The following is a 26,788-nucleotide window of genomic DNA, read 5'->3' as shown; positions in this document are numbered from 1 at the left end:
CCCCTCCTCCTCTTCCCTTTCTTCCTCCCCTGTCAAAATCTCCCCTCGACATCTCTCCCATTTTCCTTTCAGTCCCGTCCTTTGAGGTCATGCAGTATCAGATCGATCCCGGTCATTGGTCTTCCAATATCCGATAGGCGTGCCTATCATTTCAAGACAGACCATTAGCCAATCATTAATCTAGATCATACCATTATTCAATCATTAATCTGGGTCCTATTTAAACGGGGGCTGCTGATTGGGTCAATGGTGACCACTGACCTGTGTGTAGCAACAAGAGACAGTTAAACATCAGTTAAACATCCGATCCCTCAGCAGCTGGTAATGATCTAAGTTGGTGTCCTTAGATATGATTAAATTAAACAAGCTCATTAAGAGCAGGTGGCTGTCTGGTTTTGTTTAACTGACTAAACACGCGTGCGCACAGACTCCAATAAAATATCACAATTGCTCCTATAACAGCTAATTAACGTGTTGCGCAATGTATTGTCTCGACATGTTTGGATCCTTAGAAGATTAACTACACTTGCACACTATTTATGGAGCTAAATCAAACGGTTTCCTTCCTGCTCACTGAGGACTCGTTTGAAACCAAACTGTGACATGTGGTGAGCTTGAAAACAGCAACAGTGTGTAGACATTTTGGCATTTGCAGAATAATATGCTGCGACAAAAAACTGGGCGCATGTGTTTAAAACAGTTTTATGTGAGATTGGCACTGGGTTGGGTTGCAGACATGTTTTCCATAGTGCAACAGAAGCAATAAAGCTTCTGATGACATAAGAGTATTGCACAACCTTATGTGCAACCTTTTAGATTAGGAAGCATGCATATGTTGAGACTGAAACAGAAGTCTATATTCCTCCACCCATTAATTCATTCATAACCCCCGGATACTGTTGGAGGGGATGGGGTGGGTAAAGTGAGCAGGGGGTTAAACCTCATTGGAACGTGCGCAGTTAAGTCCGCGGTCTCGTGCCGTAGGTCTCGCCGGTACAAGTGTTGGTACAGAGGTTGACTCGAGCCAAGCAGCGCGCGCGCGCGCTCTGGAAAGCTTTTAGGGTGTTTACTGAAACAAGGGCAGAAAAAAAAGAAAAAAAATCTTCTTTTTTTTCTCTTTTTTTTTCATCTCGAGTACCAGGACGAAGTGAATGTCCCTCCTGCGCTCTGGATGATAATGGGATCATTTTCCTTCGAAGACGTCAAGCCATCTGATGGATCCCACTGTTTTGGAATGTGTTTGATGCGCATTAACCGTGTTTTTCCGACATCTCTTCCTTCTGGGCTTGGCGTCACGTTTCCTCTGCCACTGGAATATGTGGAAATGTTTCCGTTTGATTCCGCGACCTGTTCAGTAATCAAAAAGCTTGAATGATGGAAATCTTTTGAGATGAAAAAAAGCACTTTTGGGGATCATTTCTCGCTTGAGCGCGGCTCGTGCCTGATCTCGCGCCTCAGCAGCCTGTTGTCCGTGTCCTCCGTGGAGGAACGCACAACTTTGCCGCAAGCTGGAGCCGGAGTTGGGACTGCAGCGGCGGGTCTGAGCGCCGCACGAGGGCCACACGCAGGGGGCCAGGAGGGGGACCAACTGAGCGGCCCCGGTGTTCCGCCATTCTGTGGTTGGACGGGGAATCCGGTGCAGCTGTGGAGCGCGGATGATGAAGACGGTGGTGATGAGGATGAGGATGAATGGCCCGGCAGCTCGAGCAGGCACCGGGGTCTCATGTGTACTGCTGTGCGCGCTAGTCTTTCTCCCGCCGTGCGCTCACTCTCACCCGCAGCCGTGCCAGGTGCTGAAGCGGATCGGCCACACTGTTCGGGTCGGGGCTCTACAGGTTCAGCCTCGCTTGCTCTCCACCACCGCCGGCAGCGGTTCTGAGGACTGGGACACCGATCGAGGTTTTTTTGGGAACGGGGAGCCGCGGATGGAGTTGGAAAAGCAGGTGAAAACAAGTGCCGGTGCGCCTGGATACGGGAGCATCAGGGCTAGAGGCTCCGTGAATAACCAGCGGGGGGGCAGCAGGAGTAGGAGCCAGGCACGGCAGCGGGAGGAGAACACCTCGAGGGAGAACCGCGTGTTCGCACCCCGGGACTCGATCCTGCTCGCGGCCGAGGCTGTCAACCGGGCCGGGTTGCTGCCATACAATTTATCCTTGGAGCTCGTCATGGCTGTGGGGTCCGGACTCGGCGAGCTGCCCGCGTTCTCCAGCTCCTCTGCGGGCAGCCCCGAGAGCGAAGACCCGCTGTCCTTCTTGGAGAGCGTGTGTCACACCGTGGTCGTGCAGGGGGTTTCCGCCATGATCTCCTTTCCACGGAACCGGGACGAGTTCGTCAAGTTGGAGTTCGTCTCGCTGGCGCTTCGGGTGCCCATAGTCAGCGTTGTGCAGCGGGAGTTTACGCGCCACAGTGAGGTAAAAAAAAAAGTTATTCATACATTTGATCTAAAGTGCTGTTAACTGTTGATTCCTGCACTTCGGCATACAGCTGCGGTGGCTGCTGCAGATGTTATGTATGATAACGCATTGCCGGAAAGCCAGTGACGCGCAACAAGCAACAGTATTGAGCACAAAGCAGTTTACTCATGAAGAATTATCTCAGATTTGAAAATGTGTGTACAATTAGTTTATGTGGCCCACATATACACAGAGGCTGAAGGGAGAACCACTTCATCCTCCTGGCGCTGGTCTGTTCCCTCTTCTCTCCTCCTATGTATTAGGTGTTGTTTCAGAAGACTGACATCACGTTTCATTTACTTCTCCTTTCTTGTTCAGTGTTGATTTCACCTCTCTTGGTAAAATGGCCCACATTATGTACACTTTTGGGCCCAATGTGTGATCTAAACCAACGTTCTTGATCTCCACATAAAGCATCAAATTAGGGACTCTGAAAAGCTGCAGTTGCTTCAAACTGAGACATTAACGAGCTTGCAGGTAGCACAGCATGCGCTGTCCATGGTGCTGAAATATACAACAACAACAACAACAATAAACGGAAGAGCGCAGGGTGTCTCTTATCAGAAAAGTAAAAGAAAAGTGAATTCTCTCTTCTTTTATGAAATAGGTTTCCTGTCAAAAAAAATACAAATTAAATGATTGAAGGCTGCGTGCACCCAGCAGCACATGCCCTGTGGTATGAATGTGCACACACACACACACACACACACACACACACACACACACACACACACACACACACACACACACTGTGCTGGTATTCAGCAGAGGTTCATTTTTCAAAAACACTTTATTTACATATTAATCCTTTTTTCAACTTTTACAAACAAAGTGCTAATGTTTTAAAGTCACAGGTTGTTTTTTTAAAACCCACACACATAATTTACCCGGTAAAAACCAATTCCTTGTCAACAACAGAGCAAACTATACTATTAAAACACCAACGTTGTTTAAAAGCGTCCAAATCTCCAATGTGTCTATAAAAATGGAACTCTAGCCCGAGTCTGGCCCTGATGTTATACAGCCAGATTGCCCTGGCCTCCTGTCCCTCTCTGCTTTCCACTCTGGCTTTTCTGCTTAAATAAATAGACATTTTTGCTTCTCCTGAAAGATAATTCAGGAGCTGCCACTTTTCTTTTTCTATCTTCTTGTAGGCAGCTCCCATGATAAAAACCCTTTCAGTAAAAACCACATTAAAAAGATGAAAAACCAATGTTAAAAGAGTGAAGAAACTCGCAAGTCTCTTAGTAACAAGTAGCAAGTCACACTTAGTAAAAACATGGTAAATAGTCTCCCGGAGGTTGCAGAAGGGGCACTGGCTCAAAACAGAAGGGTTAATAACAGAGATAAAAGCATTTGAAGCGACAGCACCGTGTAAAATCCTCCACTGGAGGTCGGCAGTCCATTTCTTCAGGGGAGGTTTGTATAAAATCTTCCACTGTGGGCCAGGTCCATTTTGTCTCAGTCTGTCTGACCACACAGTGTGGCATCGGTTGCACAGCCCAGACCTGTTTAATCCTTTCACACAGTTAAAATACAGAGTATTCGTGTCTGCTCTGTGCAGAGTCAAATCTTCTGGGCGTGTCGTAGCAAGCAGGGGGCCGGTGAGCTCCCCTAGCCCTGGGCTCAGGGAGATCTCAGGGAAAGGGTCTGCAGGGTCCGGCTCAACTTCTCTTTGGCTGTAGTTTCTGAGGAGGCTCCTCTCCTTCCAGGTCAGCCTCTGTCTCCACAGCTCCAGGAGCCTCCTCGCCACCCGGACATAGTGCAGACCCAGTAGAGAGCCCAGGGCCGGGGCATCGCTCAGCGTCGGCCCTACTGCATCCACCAGCTGCTGCAGGCACAAGGCTCGTGACTTCAGCAGCGCTCCCGTCAGGCCAGGGGTGGTACTGCTACTAATGTCCAGTTTGGCTCTGTAGATCAATGGCTCTCTCAGCAACCAGTACAGAGAGTTTGACTGTGGGCACCTTTTATGAGTAAAAAGGGCCCAACACTTAAAAACACCCTTATAAAACGGAGGCAGCCCACTTAACTTTAAAACACTAGAATTGATTAAAAACAGAGCAGTATCCAGCCCCAGGCTATTTGTACATCTGAGAATGCAGCTAGCCACATCTCTCCACACTAAACCTTCCGGACTTGTGAGGTACTTCTGTATAAACTGGAGTCTAAAAGTGGCCGTCCGGCTGGCCAGGTGGACAAGGCCCTGTCCCCCCTCCTCTCTGGCTAAAAACAGCACCACTTGTGGCACCCAGTGTAGACCCTCCCAAAAGAAATCCACCATCCTCCTTTGTATGTGGGCTAGAAAGCCTGAGGGAGGGTCTAGGCAGGTTAAGCGGTGCCACAGCTGGGATGCTATAAGATTGTTTAAAACCAGTACTCTACCTTTAAAAGACATCTTAGGGAGCAGCCACTTCCACTTGGAAAGCTTTCCCTCAATCTTCTCTGTGACGCCATCCCAGTTCTTCTGGACTATGCTCTCCTGTCCGAGATGTATCCCAAGGTACTTGAACCCATCTTTTCGCCACACTAGGTTCTGGGGAAGAACTGGGAGGCCGTCACGCCATTCACCGACAGCGAGGGCTTCACTTTTCTTCCAGTTCACCCTCGCTGCCGATGTCCTGCTAAAACTCGCCACAATGTTAATTAAAAGGTCTGCATCCCTCTGGTCCTTAATAAAAACAACAATATTGTCGGCATAGGCCAATAAAATCATGTTCCTACTAAAACCAGGTAAAAACAGCCCTTGTAGCCTAGAGCGTATCTTGATGAGGAGGGGCTCCAGGGAGAGCGCATAGAGCATCCCGGACAGAGCACAACCCTGCCGGACCCCTCTATACACTCAAAAAGGAGCACACAGACTGCCGTTTATTTTCAGCACACTCTCAACCTCACTGTACAACACTTTGATCTTAGCTATGAAACCAGCGCTGAACCCAAACTTCCCCATAACTTTCCAGAGGAAGCTGTGTTCAACGCGGTCAAAAGCCTTTTCCTGATCTAGAGAAATCAGACCACTGTCAATACCCAAAGAGCTGGAGACCTCCAAAACGTCCCGAATGAGGTAGACATTGTCTACCATGGACCTGCCGGGCACACAGTAGGTCTGGTCCCGATGGAGGACCTGCTCCATAGCTCCCCTCAGCCTGGAGGCACAGACTTTGGACAGAAGCTTGTAATCCACACACAGTAGAGACACAGGGCGCCAGTTTCCGATGTCCTGCAGGTTCCCCTTTTTGGCAGCAGTGTAACACAGCTCTCCAGCAGGACATCAGCATGGAACCAGAGGCCAGACTCTCATTAAAAGCATCAAGTATGTCACTTGAGAAAATGTCCCAGAAAGCCTTGTAGAATTCGGCAGAGAGGCCATCAATGCCAGGAGCACGCCGTCCCTGCATCCCCTGCAAGGCGGCCTTCAGCTCCTGCAGGCTTATGGGCTCATCAAGCTCCTTGTTGGTCCCCTCAGAGACCTGAGGTAGCTCCCCACAAAACTCCTCCATCAACGCTTCCTCCTCCCTGTACTCACTCGTATACAGGGAGGAGTAAAAGCCCACAGCTCGCTTTCTGATCTGGCTTGGTTCCACAACTGGCTGCCCTGCGTCTGCCAACAGTGAGTGGATCACCCGCCCCTGCCCACTCGTCTTTTCCAGGCCGAAAAAGAAGCTAGAAGGAGTGTCCATCTCCGCGATGGTGTGGAATCGGGACCTGACCAGTGCACCCTGGACTTTTACATCTAACAGGTTGGCCAGAGCCATTCTTTTTCCCTTGAGGACTTCAATATGTCCTCGATCTCCTGTGGACTCGCTTAAGCTCTCTAGATCCACTATATCAGTCTCCAGGTCCTTCATAGACCTGGTGATGTCTCGGGTGACGTTGAAAGTGTGCTGTTGGCAAAGGAGCCTAATTTCAATCTTACCATGGTCCCACCACTGCCTAAGACTACTAAAATCACTCTTCCTCAGCCTAAAAACATCCCAGAAATAAATAAGGACCTCTCTAAAATTCTTGTCAAAGGTGAAAACTGAGTTAAAATGCCAATATGCACTTCTAGGTACAATATTTCCAATAAAAACATTACAAAAAAGCAAAGAATGATCAGTAAAACCTACAGGGACAATACTGCATGTTTTAAAAATACTAAAATGGTGCTTAAAAACATAAATCCGGTCTAACCTGGCTGAGGCAATCCTACCCTCCCTAAAGTGGGACCATGTGTGCTGTCGGCAGTCAGCGTGCATCCTTCTCCACACATCCACCAGGCCATGAGAATGGACTAGCTGCCTCAGAACCTGCTGGGAAGCTGGATGTGGCTCTGTGTGGTTACGGTCTTTTAAATCATTTTCCATACAGTTAAAATCCCCACCCAAGAATAAAAAATCCTCCGAGGCACAGCCATTTAAAACATCATTAATCTTTTGTAAAAACAGCTTCCTCTCTGCACCGGTTGCCGGAGCATACACATTGATAAAAACCGCCGTAAAAAGGTTAAACCGATGATGTGTTTGACCTCCAGTGAAACCGGGGTAAAAGACCTAGAGAAGAGGAAGCCCACTCCTGCACTGAGGTTTGTGTTGTGACTCAGGAGGACTTCCCCTTCCCACTCTCTCCCCCAGTTGGCCTCGTTGGTGCTGTCGCTGTGCGTTTCCAGAAGAGAACATCTATACGTTTCATCCTGATAAATTCATAGATAGATGTTCTCTTCTTTACATCTCTGGCTCCATTTACATTCAAACTCCCCACTCTAAAAGTATTCATTGCGAGTAAGAGATTTAAAACAAAAATAAAAAACAATAAATTAATTAAAACACACATTGGAGCTTTCGCCATTCTCTTTGCTCATTGCTCTCTTAACTTTAGGAACACGTTTCTTTAATCTGAACCCCTCCTGGTCAGTGAGGCCGGACTCCTACCTCCGGCTCATGTGGTGTTTGGCTGAGGCGTAGAATAAACCTAAATTAGGAAAAGCATCTGCAACCTTCACTCTCTTTTTGCCTTTCGTTCTTTGTCGGAACTTTTGTATCCTTTCAGCAGTGTACATTCGTTGCTGCTGGCTGCTGCTTAAACTGACAGCCGGAGCTTCACTGCAGTCCGACACCTCTGCATCGCTGCCACTGTGCTCAGACGGCCTCTGCTCCCGACCCGTCTGCTCGTCCTCCCCAACCTTGCTGGCCTTAGCCTCGCTGCCTACGCTTTGGTCATTCTTCTTCTTCTTGTGGGCAGCTTTTAGCTCCCTTGCTTCCTCCTCCTCCATCTCTTATTCTTCCACCTGCTCAGCCTACCACAACCCGCTTACCCTTTCCTCTCCTTACTCCACCACTCCATAAACCTGCTCTGCATCCTCCACGGGCTTCTCACTAGCTCCGCTTACACCCGTTCCCTTCCCTTCCCCTCCATCCCCACCATTTCCCACTTCAACCAAAGCCTCCCCCGTGCTGCTCGGTGATGAACGGAGGGACATTGGACAGTACGATCTTAGTTGCCGGTTGTGTTAACGGCAACACCTGTACAAACAAATCGTTCACCGTGAGGCCTGCCTCCACGACACTGTTCACCTTCTCCACCTGGTCCAGAAAGATGACCACGGCACCGTTCATGCGCGCGGCCGACTTAATGCTGCCGTGTCCGACCTTCTCCCCCACCGCCAGCCCGATGTCCTCCACGCTGCACGAGTGGTCCATGGCGATCTTAATGTCGTGCTTCCTCGTGAGGTGGGACAAAGTGTCTCCATTCACCATGGCGTCTGGAGACGCCGACCGGCGAGACGTCGGCAGGAGAACAGAAACACCTAAAGAAAAACCCAAACTACCCAAAAACACAACGAAACTAAGGTGAAAACCACCCAATAAACCACATTAAATGAATATGTATATCTAAGAGGAAAAATAAATAAATCAAAAGAACCGGTCACTCATTGACTCACTCACACACGCTCACTCCCAGCATGCACCAGACATGACATGACATAGACATTTCACTGTTTTTTAAAAATAAATTCAACATTACGCTTCTTTACCTGTTGTCTTGCCTTGACTATATATATATATATATATATATATATATATATATATATATATATATATATATATATATATATGCAAGTTATTTTTACAAAACAATACCCACTTGGCAGGAAAACCTCATTGAACCTTGTACATTAAAATCTTACGCATAGAAAATGGAGTTATTGCACAATGTGCAGTGCTTGTTGCTTGTTTAAAACTCGCATCCATCCAAAATCATCAACTTAAACTGAACAGTAATTAAGTACTTGATTGAGATCCTTCCTCGTTAAAATAGCTTTTGTCTTAGAATAGTTTGGGTGTTTACACAAGCTGTGACATTCTTGAGCTATGTGGAGTTTGGGTGCAGCAATATTCACAAACATGTGGTACTTTTGGAAGGCACTGACAACAATAGCCCTGTATAACTGTTCCAAAATGACATAACATGTTTAGCTATGTTCCCCTTTATGCATCTAGGGTTAAGGTTAAGTGACTACAACTACTTTGGTTTCGGTTCGGTAAAGGATCGCCTTCATGTTTGATGAAAATCAACCATGGCGGTTCGTGAAACTATTGTGCCAAACACTTTAATTGATGATTATCTGTAGAGTTCGCAGCTGGAATGAGAGTGAGAAAATTAGCTTAAAGTTTAAACACTCTAAATTAATCACTGGGATGGTTGATCAATGAGCATTCTCTGGAATAGACACCTGCTGTGTGTGTGTGTGTGTGTGTGTGTGTGTGTGTGTGTGTGTGTGTGTGTGTGTGTGTGTGTGTGTGTGTGTGCACGTGCAGGTAGAAATCTCTCTCACAAGTACAACAGACAGTCACAAACACAACATGATTTAATGTAACTATACACTGTAAACCTTTAATTTAATTTAATTAGGTGGCACCAACAGGGCGTTTATTGCATATCAATGAGCGTAGTAGCAGTACGTGTGTGTGTGTGTTTTTTTTTTTTTTTTAACTGTCCACGCGCAACCTTCCTGGGAGGGGAAAAGAGCCTCATTGTTTTTTATTTCTCCAACACACACACACACATTACTTTAGCTCAGTAGGTGGCAAGTGTCCCAGAACCCTTCAGTCTAACTAATGGTTAGTGAGTGTGTGTGTGTGTGTGTGTGTGTGTGTGTGTGTGTGTGTGTGTGTGTGTGTTTCCAGGGTATTATCTCATTTCCTGCTCTGTGCACAAGGAAGCATTACGCTGGAACAGTAAGCAGGTGTTCAAAGTCCAAACTGGCTCTTAGAAGCAGGTATAGATATAGCAGTAGAACCAACAGATACAGATTGATTATGTGATGGATGAATAGATGTGTGGTTGGATACAAATGAACTTGGTAATCAACAAGCAAACGGAGATTGAACTCCAGAACTCGTGTGTGACTTTTGGAGAGACGGCTTAACTCCCTTCTGACTCAATCTCGTTTTGCTATTAAATCCCAGTTGAAGGCTGACAGCAATATTACCGAAACTGAGTTTTCAAATCATGAAAACTCTTTGAATGTCTTGAGAGGACCTCATTAGTGTTTGTTTGGGGACATTGTCTGGCCTTTGCCTCATGTTCTGCTCTTAAAGCTTTAGGTTAAACAAAGTTCACACAGTCAAAAAGTTTCTCATATATTGAACCTGTGAGCAACCCTTGACACAGTATGCTGGACACATTATGTTGCGTAAGTGTTGAAATGATGAGGCCACATGAGAATATGGAGCTTATGGACCAAAATATGAAGTGCAGCTCAGGGCAAAGGGACTAGGTGGGTTGGGAGTTGATGGTGAGAGGCTTTGGAAGCAGCAAAGGGTTGAGAGTTTAGCATATAAAAAGAGAGCAGGGACTGAGAAACTCCCTGGGAAAGACCAGTTGCCTCTGATAGCAGGACCTCATTTTCAAGTAGAAATCTATCCCATGAGACAACCCTCGAGCTTGTGTGAAGTTAAGATAAGGCATCTTCACAAGACTACCCAAAGCATGCAAATGCTGGTTGCTGCTTAATCTAATTATGTACAAACGTATGCTCTTAGCATTGAGAAATATCCATTCTGTCAAAGGTCATATGTTGAGAATGTTTTGACGTTGGTAAAAAAAAAATACTTTGAGAAGCAATGGTCCAGAATAAAGCAGGTATCCAAACATCCCCAATGCTAAGGCAGACTAAAAACATAAAGCAAGGTGTAATTACATCTTACACAAGGAGAGACGGCTGGAAAGCTTGACAAGGAAGTACAAAGACAAACTGGCAAGAGACAAGGAGATTAAATACACACTGGAGGAAGAACAATAACGTGGGATGAGGTGAAAAACAATCTGGGCGTGGCAGACAACCACACAGGTGGGACAGAACACACAGACATGGATTAAAATAGTCTGCAAGGAAAGAGGTGACTATTAAACTAAAAAGGGAACACATTTACGAAACATGAAGACGGAGGAAAAAATAACCAAGAAGCCTGGCAGATTATGACACATGTGGAATGAGTGCAACGTAGAGATGTTTATGAGGTATACGCCATGTTGTCGGTTCAACTATCTGTACAATCTGATTCACAAAATTGCTCAACTTTTGCAGACAGCATTAGACAGTTGTGGCAATTATTAGGGTTGTATTTAGTGGTGCTGTTAATTTTAGGTCACAAATGTACGTGGTGAGGGTTAAAAAAAAACTTAATGTACACTTTAAACGCAGCAATCACTCAATCATTTGGTTCCATACAGGACATGAAGGCTATATAGTATAGTTTGATCCATCCCACTAGGGCTGGATATTGTTTAAAAAAATCCCAATGCCAGTACTATGCCAGTCAGTTATCAGAATGGGCTCCTTTTTATTAAGTTAGGCTGGAAAAAAATAGGGTTGAAATTTGGTTTGATATGAGTTGTATTCATTCCTCGCTTGCGATCACGGAGGAACTTCTTACCGTGACTTCATCATCATCAACATTGACATGGGAAAGTGTGTATTTTGTTGTAGTACTTCTCTCTTTGTCGGTTGAAAGTGGCTACTCATCTTGTCTTTGGTTCTTTGATGCAGATATTTCGCTTATGATATGTTTTTGCATGAGATGGTTTTATCATTTTACACAGGTTTCTAGCAAGTGTATGATTTGGACTAGTGTCTATTTAATTGTGATTGGGCTGGACATGATCTGGCAATACTGAATGAAGTACTTAGTTTTGATACCCATCATGTAAATGGCAGCTGTGTGTTTTGTCCCACTGCATGACTGCATCAGTATTAAGACACCGAGGGCCTTCCCCAGCGCTGGTGTTTGACTTCTTTATTGTTTTTAAAAATAAGTGAAGTAGTGCTTGTTCATGGTCATTGTGTCTAACCTCTGTCCGAGTTGTGTGTTCGTTTCCAGGAGATTCAATTACCCAAGAGTGATCTTACGCCGTGTTCACACCAAAAGAGTTGTGAATTTTCACAACGGTTTTTCGCCCGACTTTAGTCGCTCGATTGTATATGGTTAATTCGCCTTTTCGCTTTTTCGCAACCATTCGCGGCGGAAAGGGGGCGCGGCTTTCTCTGTAAAACAGTTTTCATTTCCGCTATCCACCATGGAAGGAATAACAACCATTTCTATTAGTATCTCCGTGGCTTTACTATTTCCGCCATTCACCATTGAAATAACCTCTAGTTCTGCTTTATTCTTGTTGTGGAAGTCCCACGAACGTTGGAACATCAAACGCCCCCGTGTCTGGGTTCATAATATCATCCGTAGTCGCACACAGTGCCGACTCCTTCAGGACGAGTGTCTGAATGAAGCCGCTTCCAGCGCTCCTTCAGCGGACCAGCAGTTTGATTCAGCAAAGGCAGGACGGTGGTGATGGCGGCGGAGCTTCTCAACTCTGATTGGCTTTCGCAATTCAGTGTCGGGCGAATTTTTCAGAAAAGCGAATATTCGCAATGCTTCTTCGCCTCATTTGCTCGTCTGATTTAACATGTAATTTACTCTCACAAATATTTCGCAACTCTTTTGGTGTGAACACAGCATTAGGCTAATAGTCAGTGGTGATGGACTGGTGATAGTAATTACGTAATGGTGATAGTAATTAAGTAAGATGGCTTTTGGAATGCATACTTTCACTGAAAGAATATAGTCAAAATCACACAGGTAGACATAGTGAGTCTGAGATTGTCTTCTCAATCATAAGCAGGTAAATTAATTTGTAGATAATGCTAATTGGGTTATTGGAATAATTATACCCTCATAATCTATCCAGGGAGATGAATGACAGGGCTTTGCTGACTATGAGAGTTAGTGGAGGTTTTCATTGTGCCTTCATAAATAACACTGGCAGTGACAAGAGGAGGCCAGTAGGATGAAAGGCTAAGAGCTATGGATATGTTTAGGGTTGGGTGTTGGGGCCGTAGGGAGGATTTGCTGTGAAATAGTGAAGACAAACAAACAAATTGTGCAGCTGCAATATAAATTTTGTTATTAACATTGTGTTGTAATTATTGCAAAATGGGAAAATCTTGTCTGCTAACTTCTGCGATCTTGTTTAAAAAAAAAAAACAAGAGTACCAGAAACACATTTTAATCCGTTTTCACACTTTGTCCACAATGAATCATCCAATCAAGGAAAGATCAATACCAAGCCATTACTAGTTTATTTGATTTGTCCACTGGCGCATGATTCTGCCAGTCCCTGCAGTTTTACCACAAAGCAAGGCAAGCAAGTTTTATTTCAAATAAAAAACAAAAACTGTATTTTGGACTATGATGTGATATCACCGGGGAAAAAAGGATGATTTCTAAAGAGAGAAGAGTGATGAAAGAGAGCAGAGTGACAACAAAGCTGGGATTTCCCAGTTCGTCGAATGCAGCAGATTTTTGTATTTATGTAATAGAGCAGGCAGCCGCTCTTCTGGGCAAATTTCTGTTTATTTACATGAGGAACAAAGAGGGGGTTACAGATTTATGGTGATCACAGGGCAGAAGTGCTGCAGCTGAGAATAAATCCTCCAATCCTCCCAGGGGATGAGAGGAGGTGAGAGTCTGATGCCCTGTGGACTGCATTACCATTTCTTTCCCTGAAACAGGACTTCTAAAACTGAAATAAAACATATAGTATTGCTTCTATTGGTACTTTTATTGCAGAATTACACTTCCATGTATGCAAAAAAAAGATGAATGATGATTAACTTATTTGCATGCCCATTGGGTAATGTGATTAATGAAATTAAGGAAATTAACCAATAGATGAATCTAATGGACTTTTAGTGCAAGGCTTGTGGAAAAGTTGTAATGTAAATTAAACGAGAAGCTGAGGGCATTTTAAGTGTGTGTAGGTATGCGTGTGTGAGTGCAAGACACATTGACTGTGTGTATGTTGGGTACACTATATGCCAAGGTACACTGAAGCAGATCTGGCAGCCTATCACAGGAGGGGACTGTGTCAACTCTGAAATGTATCCGCTCTGATCTTCTGGCTCACTGTAATCCTGGAAGTGCAAAGCGGTGCATGTGTAGAGTGCAGTGTGTTTGCACTGGTCTGATCGTAATGGCGCTGAGGGAGCCGGCGGACTCATTCGGTGGTTTCACCTGCAGCCAATTACCAGCAAAGCATACATGTTCATCCTAATGTATTACCGTCAACAATGTTCTATATAGCATACAATATTTATTTTTTATAAAATGTCCAACCTTTCAAAGATCATTTTTTGTTTATTAAAGTGAGGTATGAAAATGAGTGCTTGACTTTGTTTAGTCAGCTTTATTTAACTATTTTTTGGGCCACTTTGGTGTGTTTCTGGCCACCTGATTAATCTCCAAAATTCCCTCATGTCTGGGTTTAGAAGGATGATGTGCTGTCACGTTCAGTAACAGCTGATCAGGTCTTGCCACTCAAAAATGTCCTATGAGCAGTTTGATTAATACAAATGTGCTATCATCATAGCAGAATCATTCGCTTACAATCAACAGTACGATGTTGATGGATAGTGACTTACTGAACTTAGAGAAGTGTATTTCCACCACTTATATAATAATAATAATAATATATTGTATTATGCTGATAAATTACAGTCATCTGCCGCTACGGATAACCGAACGCATTACCTGTTAACTTACAGGCAGAGGATGAAAATGTATCGGTGTGTTGCAGTTATTATGAGTAAGATACGGTTGTAAATCCCTAGTAAATTGACAGCAGTTCATTACAGTAGTTTGCAGTAGTAGTTTAACAGGTCCTGCAAAGCAGGTGTGCAGGTGCACTGATCGCTCACGTTGCCGGACTTTCCTAAGAGGATGCTCAAAAAATGTATAATTCAGAAGTTCTCAATGGTGATTTAACATACTGAAATGAAGTAAAACCAACTGAGCCCGGGAGGTGGGAAATCTATATCGCTTATATATAGTGTGGAAAATGTTCATATGCAATGTAGTGGAAAAAATAACTTGATCTTATTTTTATTCTGCCTCTATGGTTTAAACAGAATATATTTGTGTTCTTTTCTAAAGCTTGTACAGGCCAATTTAAATCAATACGGACAAAAAGCCCATTTCTCAAATTACAATGCAAAGCAATAACTCAGCCTTTTACATAATACAAACTATAGTTTGCATCCATTGTTATTTTAGAAACCCAATTTTTGGATTCTTTGATTTTTTTGTGAAATGTATTTAGAAAAGAAACATAATCAAGCTTCTGATTTGTGTATATTTCTTCAGCATTTAACCAGGATGGTTTTCCTTACCACGAGGAGACCACACTTTTTTCATAACTGGTCCAGGTGGAAATCACACACCATTGCTGTGGTCTCCCCATTGATCTGTCCAGACATCATCAATAAACTGACGAATCCCATGAATTACAAAGCAGAGGTGGGAATTAAATCTCATGGAATTGACCAAGCCCAGTATGTGGAAGGCCCAGCTGAGTTTCTTCAGGTTTTAGGTGTTGCTTAAAATACAGATAGAATACTGAAATAGATGTTGTGTATTTCTTATGATGTGAATAATGATATTCATGTGAGCAGGTAAGTGGAGGCTGAAATCTATTATATCCCGCTGAATGTATTTGTTCTCGAGGAACAAATTGAATTCTTAGGCAGAAAGAAACTCTGCTGTTGGATTTTTAACCTTTCTGTCTTTTTTTTTTTCTTTCCTTTTTTTCTTCTATTCTCCGCTCTACTACATCTGTTTCAACTTCCTGGTGCCCCATAATATCCCCACCACTCACCTAACCTCCTCTTACACCATACTTCCATTGTTCTTGATATATCTTTTCTCCATTTCCTTTCTGCCTTTCTACTTTCTCGCAATCTACCCTTCATTCCAAAACACATCCTCAAATGTCTTTCTCTTATCTCTCTGCTCTCTATGAAATCCAACTGACCCTCATCAACCCTTTGTCCTCCCCATCACTACTTGTTAATCACTCCCATCACCCTCACATTTCCATCCCCTTCATGTCCTTCTGTTTATTTCCTTAACGACCCCTTATCTCTATCCCTTCTCTCCAATCCCATATGCCTCATGTCTCTTCAATTCTTTTTTTTAATCTCTTAAATCGTTTGCCTTGTACATTCCTTCTTTTCCCTTTCCCAAACCGCTTGTCCATTCACCCGTTACCCTTTTACAATCTCCCCACAGAATCCCCTCCATTTCCAACTGGCGATGCGGACCGTGGAGGTACCGCCATCCCGCCTCCTCTCTACGCTGCTGATGATGAACGGCTGGTGGGACATCAGTATTCTGCTCTGTCAGGAATGGGACATTAGCGAGTTCCTCCTCATCATCAACAACAACACCCGCTTCCACGTGGGCACTCTTGTTAATCTGACAACCAGCGCCTCAACTTTGTCATCGTCCTCATCTCCATCTTTACACTCAGGAGTGGCGCCGGGTGTGGCAACAGGTGCGGAGGCGTCTTCGTCTTCGTCTTCGTCGTCTTTGCCTTACTTCTCCCCCTCTGCCTCATCCACGGCTTCTCCGTCCACCTCCTCCTCCTCCAAATTAGACCAGCAGCAAGCTCTCATGCAGCAACTGGAGGCCCTGAGAGAACCTTCGTCCACAAGGATAGTGGTGACATTTGGGTGCGAGATCCGCGAAGTGCGGCGTCTGTGGACGCTGGCCAGTCGGATGACGCTCCCGGAGTTTCACTGGGTTTTGGGGGACAGCCAAAATGTGGCCGAGCTGAGAACAGAAGGGCTGCCACTGGGGCTACTGGCACACGGGGTCATGGAGTCTCCTTCTCTGGATCACTTCGTCCACGACTCATTGGAGCTGGTTGCGCGGGCGGTTGGTAGTGCAGCGCAAGAGAATCCTGCTCTGGCACTCATACCTGGGACTACTAACTGTATGGATATACAAAAGAACAACGGCAGCTCAGGGGAGTACTTGTCAAGGTAGGGAATCAAGTGGATACTTAAGTCACAATTGCACCTACACATTCACATAAAATCAAATGCACTTTCTTTTTTTATTGTCCCCAAAGTGGCAAACTACCACGTCTAGTGCAACACTGACGCCCAGATTGCTTACCCAGGGGGCTTCCCAGTGTACGCCTTAATGATCCAGGCAAATAGAGCAATACAAGGATCAGGCATTGCGAGCTACTTGCTAACCTGTTTTATCTGCTTTGAGGAGTTGGCAAGGAAACACACAGTGAGTTTTTAGAGCAATTGTGCTGGAAACAGCTCCCGGCCGCATTCGAAAACCTGGGTCGTCTCCACCCAACGGCCCTCATTCTACTTCCCACCCCTCGGGCCCTTTGTCTCCACGGTGCTGTTCACGGATGTGATTCAGCTTTTTTTTGTTTCTACTTTGTCTTCGTTGTGGTATAAAGTACTTCTCTCACATCATGCATATGTTTTGGTCACAGTCCAGCAACGTCTATCTGGAATTCGCCACAGAAACACACATTGATGCACACGTCTACGAAGGTGGATGCATGCAACGGGCTCCATATCATTCAATAATTGCAGTAGTGTGGTAAAATGGTAAGGTGCGAGGAATTGCATGTAGCAGCTGGACTGTGTATCACATGCCGTCTTTCTTTTGATACCAAATGTGTCCGGTGTGTTTGGTATATATTTTAAATGCAAGCAGACATTCATCCACAGTCATGTGAGGGCCCATATTGTAGAGAATAGGTAAATGTTTGACAGTAAATCTTTCCCCTCCAGTGTCATCGTTCCAAATGCTCGCTGGCGTTTCCCCTTTTGAAACTCGTCTGCCAAACTGAGCAACCCAATCTAGACTTGCAAGTAGGTCACATCCAGGTCAATTGTCAGCCATTCAACTGGGGAGACGGACCATGATAACTTTTCCTTTTTTACAAAGGTACCGTATCTTCTCTGATACAACATGAACCCACGTGTCTCATTCCCATCAGAGGAGGACTTTGTCTGTCTGCTGTGTGGATTGGCTAGGGGAGCACACAGTGTTTTTTTTTCGGAGCCTTTTCGCTGAAATCAGCAGCTGGCCACATACAAAAACCTGGGTCATCTCCACCCCACAGCCCTCACGGTGCATTGAGGAAGACTTTACTTATCACACATTGTGCAGACGTTTAATCATACTTCAGCTGCTACGTTGGTCTGGAATTCGCAAACAGAAACACATATTCATGCTCATTTGCAAAGGTGCATGCCTGCACAATCGTGCGGCACATTCTAACGCACACTATATGCACTCAATAACTGCAGCAGCGTGGCGAAATGATAAAGTGTGATGATTTGCATTTAGTAGCAGCGTCGTAATCTGCAGCTGGGCCACTCTACTTCATAGTGCTACAGTAAGATATGTGCGGTGGTGAGTGTGTGATCACACACGAGTGCATTACCATGATAGTCTGACCTTTTCTACTGAGATTCTCCTCAAAACAGCCGAATCAGCAGAATGATCTCGCTAGGATGAGAAGTGTTTGAACGCCTGTAGAAGCCGGAGGAGATTTCTGATTGTGTTTTTCCATTTCTTTGGTTCTTTTTGTACAGTGTTAATTAGCCTGCCAGTGTTTTACATATCACAGAACAAAGAAGACACGTTCCAGAACCTTTTACCAGGTTTATTAGAGCCGTGTTGCTGACCCTGTGAAGGCAAAGGATTTACCCGAAGAGGTTCTGTTTCTCAAATGTCGGATAATCTAAGCTGTTGTACACACCTGAGATTTGGAAAAGTCATCCTGATTGGTTCAGGGAAAGCTGTATGAATTAGATAGTCATACATACTATACTGTAACCAGCTGGAGATGCTGGAGGAAAGGAAAGGATGCAGGTTACCTGCAAAGATTAAAAAAGGCTGTTTTGTACTCAGAAATGGTATTCCTTACTTTTTTTGTAATTCAGTTTTTGTAGAGCCATGGGATTGTTCGGACTGCCCCATCACATTCACGCTGCAGGGTTTTATATATGTTGACTTTTTGTTATTTTTCCAATTTCCGTATGTCTCTCCAGAAGAATTGGATCAGTGTTGTGATCATCATCTATTACCATTTACTTCTGTTGCACAGTCTAACAATTGCATAGATTTCCTTTTTTTTATGAACTTTAATCTGACTGTGGAGGCAGTGTGGTTTAGTTGTCAGATATAATGATCCGTCACCTGTATTTGTATACAGCTTGATCTCATTCCCCTCAGCGCCTGATATTGACACACAAGGCACCCTTTACCACTTACTTACATTATTTTGTTTTACTAAGGGTAAGGGTTTCCTACTTACCTTAAACCCAACCATGATGGTTAAAACTAGGTGGTTGTATTGCCTAAACCTAAACATGTCTTGAAGTAATTCACAACTAACGGGATGAACAGAAGTTGCGTTCTACACATGTATCAGTCTGATTCAGCCTAAAGGGTTTATTGTACTCACCAAGGAGCTAGAAGGTTGAAACCAATGTATGTGTTGTCTGCAATATATATATATATATATATATATATATATATATATATATATATATATATTACTATTTCATCGATGTCTACTGTTTTCTACTAGGCACGTGCCATGAATGTTTCATTACATCATGGTATGCACACAATGACTGAGGGCAAAAGAGCTGTGGACTGCCCGAGGGAGAAAATATACAAACCATTTGAGTGTGTGTGGAGAGGTTGGAGTTGACTGTCCTCAAGTTCTGCAGAGGGAGAGCCTGATATTTGCACATGAAAGTTGTTATATATTTTGAAAGCAATTTTGACTTATTTTTGCTTGAGGGCTGACACTAGACAGAGGGTGCTCTGATGCATTAAAGTTTGATATCATTTTAGAATAATGCTATCTTTATGAAGTCTGGACATCAGATATTATGCATTTTATGAGATTTTTGAAAGGTCACAAAAATCCTCAAGCCCCTATTTTGTATGTATAAGATATTAAAGCTTAAAACATTGATTTTCTTAAACACGATGCAATTGCATACTGAATGTATTAGTGGTGTCAATGACCCTGTTTCAGTTGTTTAAAAAAATATATATTTATCGGTCTGTGGACATATTTGTCAATGCTAGCGTCACTAAAGGTGGAAATCAAAGAACAACTCATATGATGATATATTGCCCATGATAACAATGGTATCACAATAAGGATGGTATAATCCAATAATACAGCGATTCTGCGATACTCAATACATTGCAAGACAATCATCTACAATACATCAAAATGAAGGCCACGTTTGAAGGACGTCATAAGTAAGGGGGTAGGAAGTAGGGAAGGGACCATTGGCCTCCTCAACGAATGCCTATTCCATGTAGAAACCCCGAGATTAGTGGTTATGTGTCAGTCTGATCAAGATTAAGTTACATTTAAGACAATAACATCTTGTCACAGAGAATGGATGTTTCTCAAACACTGATGAAAACCACTTATCTTAAATCTATACTACCGCCCAATAGTAGAAAATATAATAGAAAACCTATTATATTGTGCATGAAGTAAATTAAATCAGTGACATTATTGTTAGATGTAAAAGGAAAGGAAAAGATGAAAAGACTGAAAAAAGATAAACACCATTAGAAGTGAAATAGGTCACTTTAAAAAGGGTCCTGACATCACATTGGAGAAAAATGTAATTGGTTAGTCATGTTAAACATTTAAACTTCTTTTCAGTTTGTTTCCTTTCATCAAGCATTGGGGCTTACGTCTCCAGCAATTGTCACAAAAAAAGTATTAAAAAAACTTAAGCTACCATGTCCAGCATTAATCATTGTTCAATTTGAACAAATGTACTCACACATATTATAAGCGAATGCGTGAAACGATTTTCTGCCGTAATTGACAGCCAGCTGGAGCCACAACAGGTTGTGTAAAGACCCAAACGGACCCCCTTTGGACAAATTTGATCCAGTGCTAAAGCAGGACATTGGCTCTCTTTTTCTTTGTAAATGAATCACCTGGATGGCAATGAGAAGACGCCTGTTTTGGGTTTGAGTGTGTGCATGAGTGTGAGAGGCCTTATTGTTAACGATATAGGCCTTGGTGATGTGTGTGCAACGCTTGTAGTCTATATCCTACGTAATTGCCTTGGCTTGCATCCATGAAATCGTGTATATTGCGTATTGATGTCTGTGTATGACTTCAGCACAACGCTGCAGCACTCGGTACGGGGAACCCTTTTGCCACCGGCTATTTTTGCACGCTGAACAAGCCCTAATTAATTTGTGCAATGCTGACATCACAACAGCACAAAGATGGATGACAAACTGAAGAGCAAAAGCATAAACACAATATATTTTGTTCAGATACTTAGCCAGATGTTTTCCTCCAGGCGAGCAGGTGACGTGGATATGTAATGGATGAGGGGGTCACTTGGGGATTTCAAATACAAGCGGAGAGTAATATCAGGTCAGATAAGGTGTGACTATCCTCATTAATCAAGATCTTAATTTAGGAGTAAAACTGTGTCCGGAACAACAGGATTACAAACCTCGCCAGTATGAAAATATATTGGTTGTAGCTTAAATAACATGAAGATGTTTGTGTTATGTATGTTAGTATATGTGTGTAAGTATATATGTGTGTATGGATATGTATGTACATGAGCTAATATTGCTTCAGGGAAAGGAGAGTTCATCAGACCGCTGTGCTATCATGTTATCTAATGTAATGTTGTATGCGTGTACGGAAATTGGATTATTATAGTTCCCAACGGAAAATGGTTTTAAAGTAATCCTGGCAATTATTTCAATTGAGAAATGGAAACATGTCAACAATAAATCTTATTCTACACAATTTGAATATTTAGAGACTAAAAATACTGACATGAATAATTTATGGTATGAAGAAATAATGAAACTAAACTAATCTGATAATGTAGGAAAGATTACCATTCCATTTTGATAAATCAGGTGTTTGATTATTCTGTATTTAAAATGGGGTTAATCAGTTATCACTGGCATTCCTGCTTGGCTAATTTATTAATGAATTATTATTTGCAATCCCATTTCTCTCTCCATCTGCTTTCTCAGGCTTCCGTCAAGATGTACGATAGATAAACTCTGATGGTCACACCCTTAGATATGTATTATTAGTGGTAGTAGTATTGTTAATAATAATAATAATAATAATAATAATAATAATAATAATGATAATAGCAACCATTGCTTGTTTCCATTTGCTAAAAATCTAAAAGCTACACTTTTTGGTCATTAATTCAGTTGGTCCTATGGTAAAAAAATAATGGTCACTTATACCATTGTATTTATGTACCCCATTGTATTTAAGACTTGTTCTTCTCAACCATGTCCCTGAGAAATTAAATGCTACAACTATACCAACCAGGAAAAAAGTCCTACTTTTTAAAAGGAATCTAGACAGTTTTATGCAAAGAAAATAAAAGAGAGAGATTAAATATAGATTGTTATGCTCTCAAGATGATGAATACAATCTGTAGCCTAATCATTTACTTTTGTTCCACCAACATTTCAATTTGCACACATAATATTGCATGCAATCTGGGAACCCATTGTCTGTAGGTTTGATGACGGATGAGCCTCTGGGCAAAGGGTTATATTTCCGGGGATTCTGATGTTACCCACAAGACAGCCAAGGCCAACAATTCCTTTTCCAGTCGCTGCTCATTGTGAATAGTCTGCTTCGCAACTTGAGATGCGAGACTGGAGTTGAAGTAGTGAGACCATGATTACAACTGGATTGGAACAGCTAGTTTCCAAACAAACTCGAAACCAACAAAAAAGATTGAAATAACCGTCAGAGATTGCATTTCCACCTTTGTGTTCCACCTCTTTTGCTCTCCACCTGGGCTGCTAACCTGCATTCAACCGCAGTTTGAGCGTAAACACTACTCTACTCGACTACAAACGGAAACGAGAACGCTTCTGCGACCAAAGTCTTGTCCCGATGGCGACAGATTATGCAAAATAATTTGATTGAGCATCAAAAGATAAAAAAAAATATCAAGATTATCACATTGTTGTTGTGTTTCAACATTTCTACCAGATGAAGATCGCTGTGCAGGTGTTTTTTATGGTATAATTATGATATTTATATTAAAAGTGAAGAGAACAACTGTGTAGCAGCCTATGAGAGGCACCGATAAGGTTGGTCCACTAGACTGAGAAGCTGAGGGAGGAGAGTTACTGGGTAGGTGGCAACATATGTGATAAGAAAACAGGGGAGGAAAAAGTAGTGTGCAGAAAAAGAAAGAGACGGACATAAATAACCCCTGGAGATGCCGATACAGATAAACTACAGCGCCAAAAGCTCTGTATTATAACAGATAAGATATTGCCTGGATAAATAACAGCAGCTTATCTTATTCATTTTTCCCCCACCAGAGACAGTCCTTCATGATAAAACACATTTAAAGTAATGCGTGCCCACCAAAGCCAAGCAGAGTATCCTGATCTGCTCACCAGCTGAGCTGTAAAGATAGAAATATGATATATAAAGAATGTCCGCTTTGAGGTTTGCATTCCCTGAACCAATGTAAGTAAATCACGTTCTATTTGCTTCAGGGAAGGATTGCTGTAACAAGGAGGGATGCTCCTTGTATGCTTCAGAACGTTCTGCGGCATGAACATACATCCTTATGGTGTTAAGAACAAGATGTTTTGACACTAACTTGGAAAACATGTTTAATGTTGTTGATTGATATTTTGTGATATGGAAATGTGAGGAAATCTTCATCCTTTTTAATCCAGCTTCTTATTTTGCTGTTGCTCACTCTCCTTCATGGCCTCTGATGTGAACAGGAGCACTACTCCGTGGTTGTACCCTGCCTCATGCTCAGAATAATGTTTTTAGGTGATTCATGAGGAAAGAAGAGGAGGTGGGCATGACATTAAGTTAGTGTCGCTGGGTTATAGATGTGATTCACCTAGACGTCACTCGTCGTCTCCTCTGCTTCAAATGCCACCATTTGTGCGTTCATGGAGTGGAAATGAATCATGTCTCATTGTATAAAAAGTTTTGTATTGGAGCGGAGGAGGCGCCGTAGCAGTTCTGGAGGAGGGAGTCAGTGTCTCGTATAACGGTCATCGAATCTGAAAAGAGACCCCTGCAAATGTATCCAACATGCACCTGTCCTTGCATGAATCATCTGCCCGCTGGACTAAATCTTTTTGACATGTGGGGAATTCTGATTTATTGCTCGGATCTTGGTTGTTTTATTTGTCTGGTTTCATGTTTGCCTTTTTGTGGAGCAATGGCTGCTATTTTTGGATGGAGATGATGCACAGTCAGAGCCAGTTGTGGTTGGATCGTGATGTGAATGTATTTACTGAAACAGATTCCATCCAAAATTTCTGAAAGTCGAGGGATACTTTTAACTTTATCTATGTTAAACAGATGTCAGTGCGTCCCCACAACATCAAAGAGTGACAGAAGAAGTTGCACAAACTCTGTTATGACTGTTCCGACTGAGGTCGCATTGCAAAACATCTGATCAGTGTCTGATTGAGGATTTAGTTATTTAAGATTCAGGTGAGTTCAGATGGGATTTGTGCAGATCTGAGTTGTCTGAATATAGCCTAAGTCTGCTCGGACAACATGAGCTTTGTGCTATAGGTTCCAAACCTGAAAGAATTTTTAAATTTTCCATTCATGATTTCAGTGTCCCTTTTGCATACATGAAAATTGTGTGATATTGTTTTTATATCACGTATTTTCACCCAAATGCATCGGTGCTCCTAAGTTTCACACTGAATCTCTAAGTAACCCTCTAGCCTGAGTCTTGGACGTGTCAGGGACAACGTTTCATGCACAGGTTTTTGGTTTAAATACATTTCTGTATTCACAATAAGTTAGGTATATAGGGAACAAAATCATTTTTGTGATTGACGTTTACTTGACTGACTGACGTGACAAAATGTCTATGTTTACTTAATGTTTCGCGGTCTGTATTTGTATTAGTCTTGTATAAGTACATAAGTATGAATTGCGATAATATATCAGTAAAAGTAATAGTTCTTTGTGTGGAGCCAATTTGAGTGAAGCCCGGTTGTAATGAGCACCCTGGAGCGAAATGATTTCTATTCATGCAGGGAGGAAAATGGTCCATCAAATCTCATAAAAGAGAAATACTCGGGTGGAAAAAGCACTTGACATTCATACATGTTGGCACGATTTATGAGTGAGAGAAAGCATCTTTGACTTTCCAAGAAGCAGCTTTCTGCTGCAGTAGAACTGTGAAACTCGGCTCCCTTCATACGACTCCACTCTGCTGACATACCTGCTAGTATTAGTCTGAAACTGTCTGGAACGTCACCTTCCAAAAGTGAAACGCATTAAAATCGTATTGATGTCTTGATTAAACACGAAATACTAACGGCCGTATTATGTGCCCTTTTAACACGCGACACCCTCTGCAATGCCAGGAATGTGCAAGAGCGTGTCACTTTCATTAAATACAACGAGGAAAAAGACACAGTCGCCAGGTAGTTTAACAGCTACAAGCTGCAGTGAAGACGCTGACCTTCAGACGGACTAGTTGAGCTGTCAGGTCGACTTAACGGCAGTTAAAGATGTAGGAAAGTAGACAAGGTGGCGGAAAGGGGATTTCTTTTCTTGTTTTACAACGAGCAAGGTGACACGAACGAGAAATTCCGGTAAAGGTCACGTCTTTCACACCATTACCACCTGAAGGCATATCAAAGCGGTGTGCATCGCCTTACACAGAACGGTGCCCACATTCTTCCCTACATCCAAACATATCCATTCCAGTGGACGAGTGAGTGAGTGAGTGTGTTTTTCTCTATGTGAGTGCGAGTGTGTCCGTCTGCACCGATATCTGACGCTCTCAGACAGCCAGTAGCATGGCTCAGTGAGAGAGATGGTGTGATCACTGGACCGTGGTCTGCCTTATCCTGTCACACACATACACACACACACACGCGCGCACACACAAACACACTTTAGACCGCCACTGAGGCCACCTAAATGATACACCTCTCCGGTGCTGGGGTTACACTATTAAATTGGGATTTTTGTATAAACTAACCACGGGTAAAATGTAATTGCACATTTAAGCCTGTAAATCCTGGAGCTAGAGAAATCCTGGAAAAAGGTGTTTTTCTTACTGGCAATTGTACTAAAACAGCAAGCCAGCAGAAAACGTATTTAGCAACTGTGCATCTTCCAGTTAACTTGACTTGCGAGCGTGAAGAAGATAACATTGATACAAGACCAAATTGTTTTAATCAAAAAGGTCTACGACTTGAGTACAATGAGGGTCAATAAGTTTCAGATTTTGTCAACCATTGTATCCTTGCTGGGTAGATTTTTTTTCCTCTTCAATGAAACTCTCTTGCAGAAAAAGTGCTGCCTTGCTCATTTGTTTAAATGCCTGCAATGACATATTTCTATGTGCACAAAAGTGGAACGTAGTGCAGCGTGATGTTGTCACAGCAAAGCCTCTCAGGGAGCAGGCTGCGGTGGATTGAGGCAACAAAGCATCTGGCTTTGACGAGGGAGACTGCTGTGGTTTTTTAACTCATGCCCCGACCTTTCAACATTTTAAACCATGACTAACGTTGTTCTCTTATTTTTACCAAGCCGAGTATTGAGTAGGATCACTTTTAACAATATCACACAGTCCTCATTGGTACATTATCAAGGAACTGGAAGAGGTTTCCAAGGTTGAACATTTACTTTCGAGCTAAGTCAACATATATACGTATATATATATATATATATATATATATATATATATATATATATATATATATATATATATATATATATATATACGTATATATGTTGACTTACTCATTATGGGAAATGTGAACATCTAGTTCCTAAAGCAAGATATGTGGTGTTTTGATAGCATCAACAAAGCCTAATGTGAACCACAATTTCAGTAGTGGTTTCAACCATCATACTAATTATACATGTGTAATTAAAGCAAAATGTGTTCTTTTTTTAGCATCACT

General features: G+C 42.8%; 1 protein-coding gene across 1 annotated transcript in view; it reads left to right on the top strand.

Moving 5' to 3' along the window:
* Positions 1-1,655: 1,655 nt before the first annotated feature.
* Positions 1,656-26,788, top strand: part of grin3a (glutamate receptor, ionotropic, N-methyl-D-aspartate 3A) — a gene marked incomplete at both ends in the record, with an annotated part of 46,094 nt that continues 20,961 nt past the window's right edge. The window contains 2 exons of the mRNA XM_079234818.1: positions 1,656-2,411; positions 16,052-16,806. Of these exons, the coding sequence (XP_079090944.1) occupies positions 1,656-2,411; positions 16,052-16,806 (1,511 nt within the window). The remainder of the gene's footprint in view (positions 2,412-16,051; positions 16,807-26,788) is intronic.

The sequence above is a fragment of the Taurulus bubalis genome (assembly GCF_910589615.1).
Source record: "Taurulus bubalis genome assembly, chromosome: 19".
In the NCBI taxonomy this organism is placed as follows: Eukaryota; Metazoa; Chordata; class Actinopteri; order Perciformes; family Cottidae; genus Taurulus; species Taurulus bubalis.
Note: the sequence above shows the minus strand (reverse complement) of the source record. Positions and strands in the feature narration are given on the sequence as shown.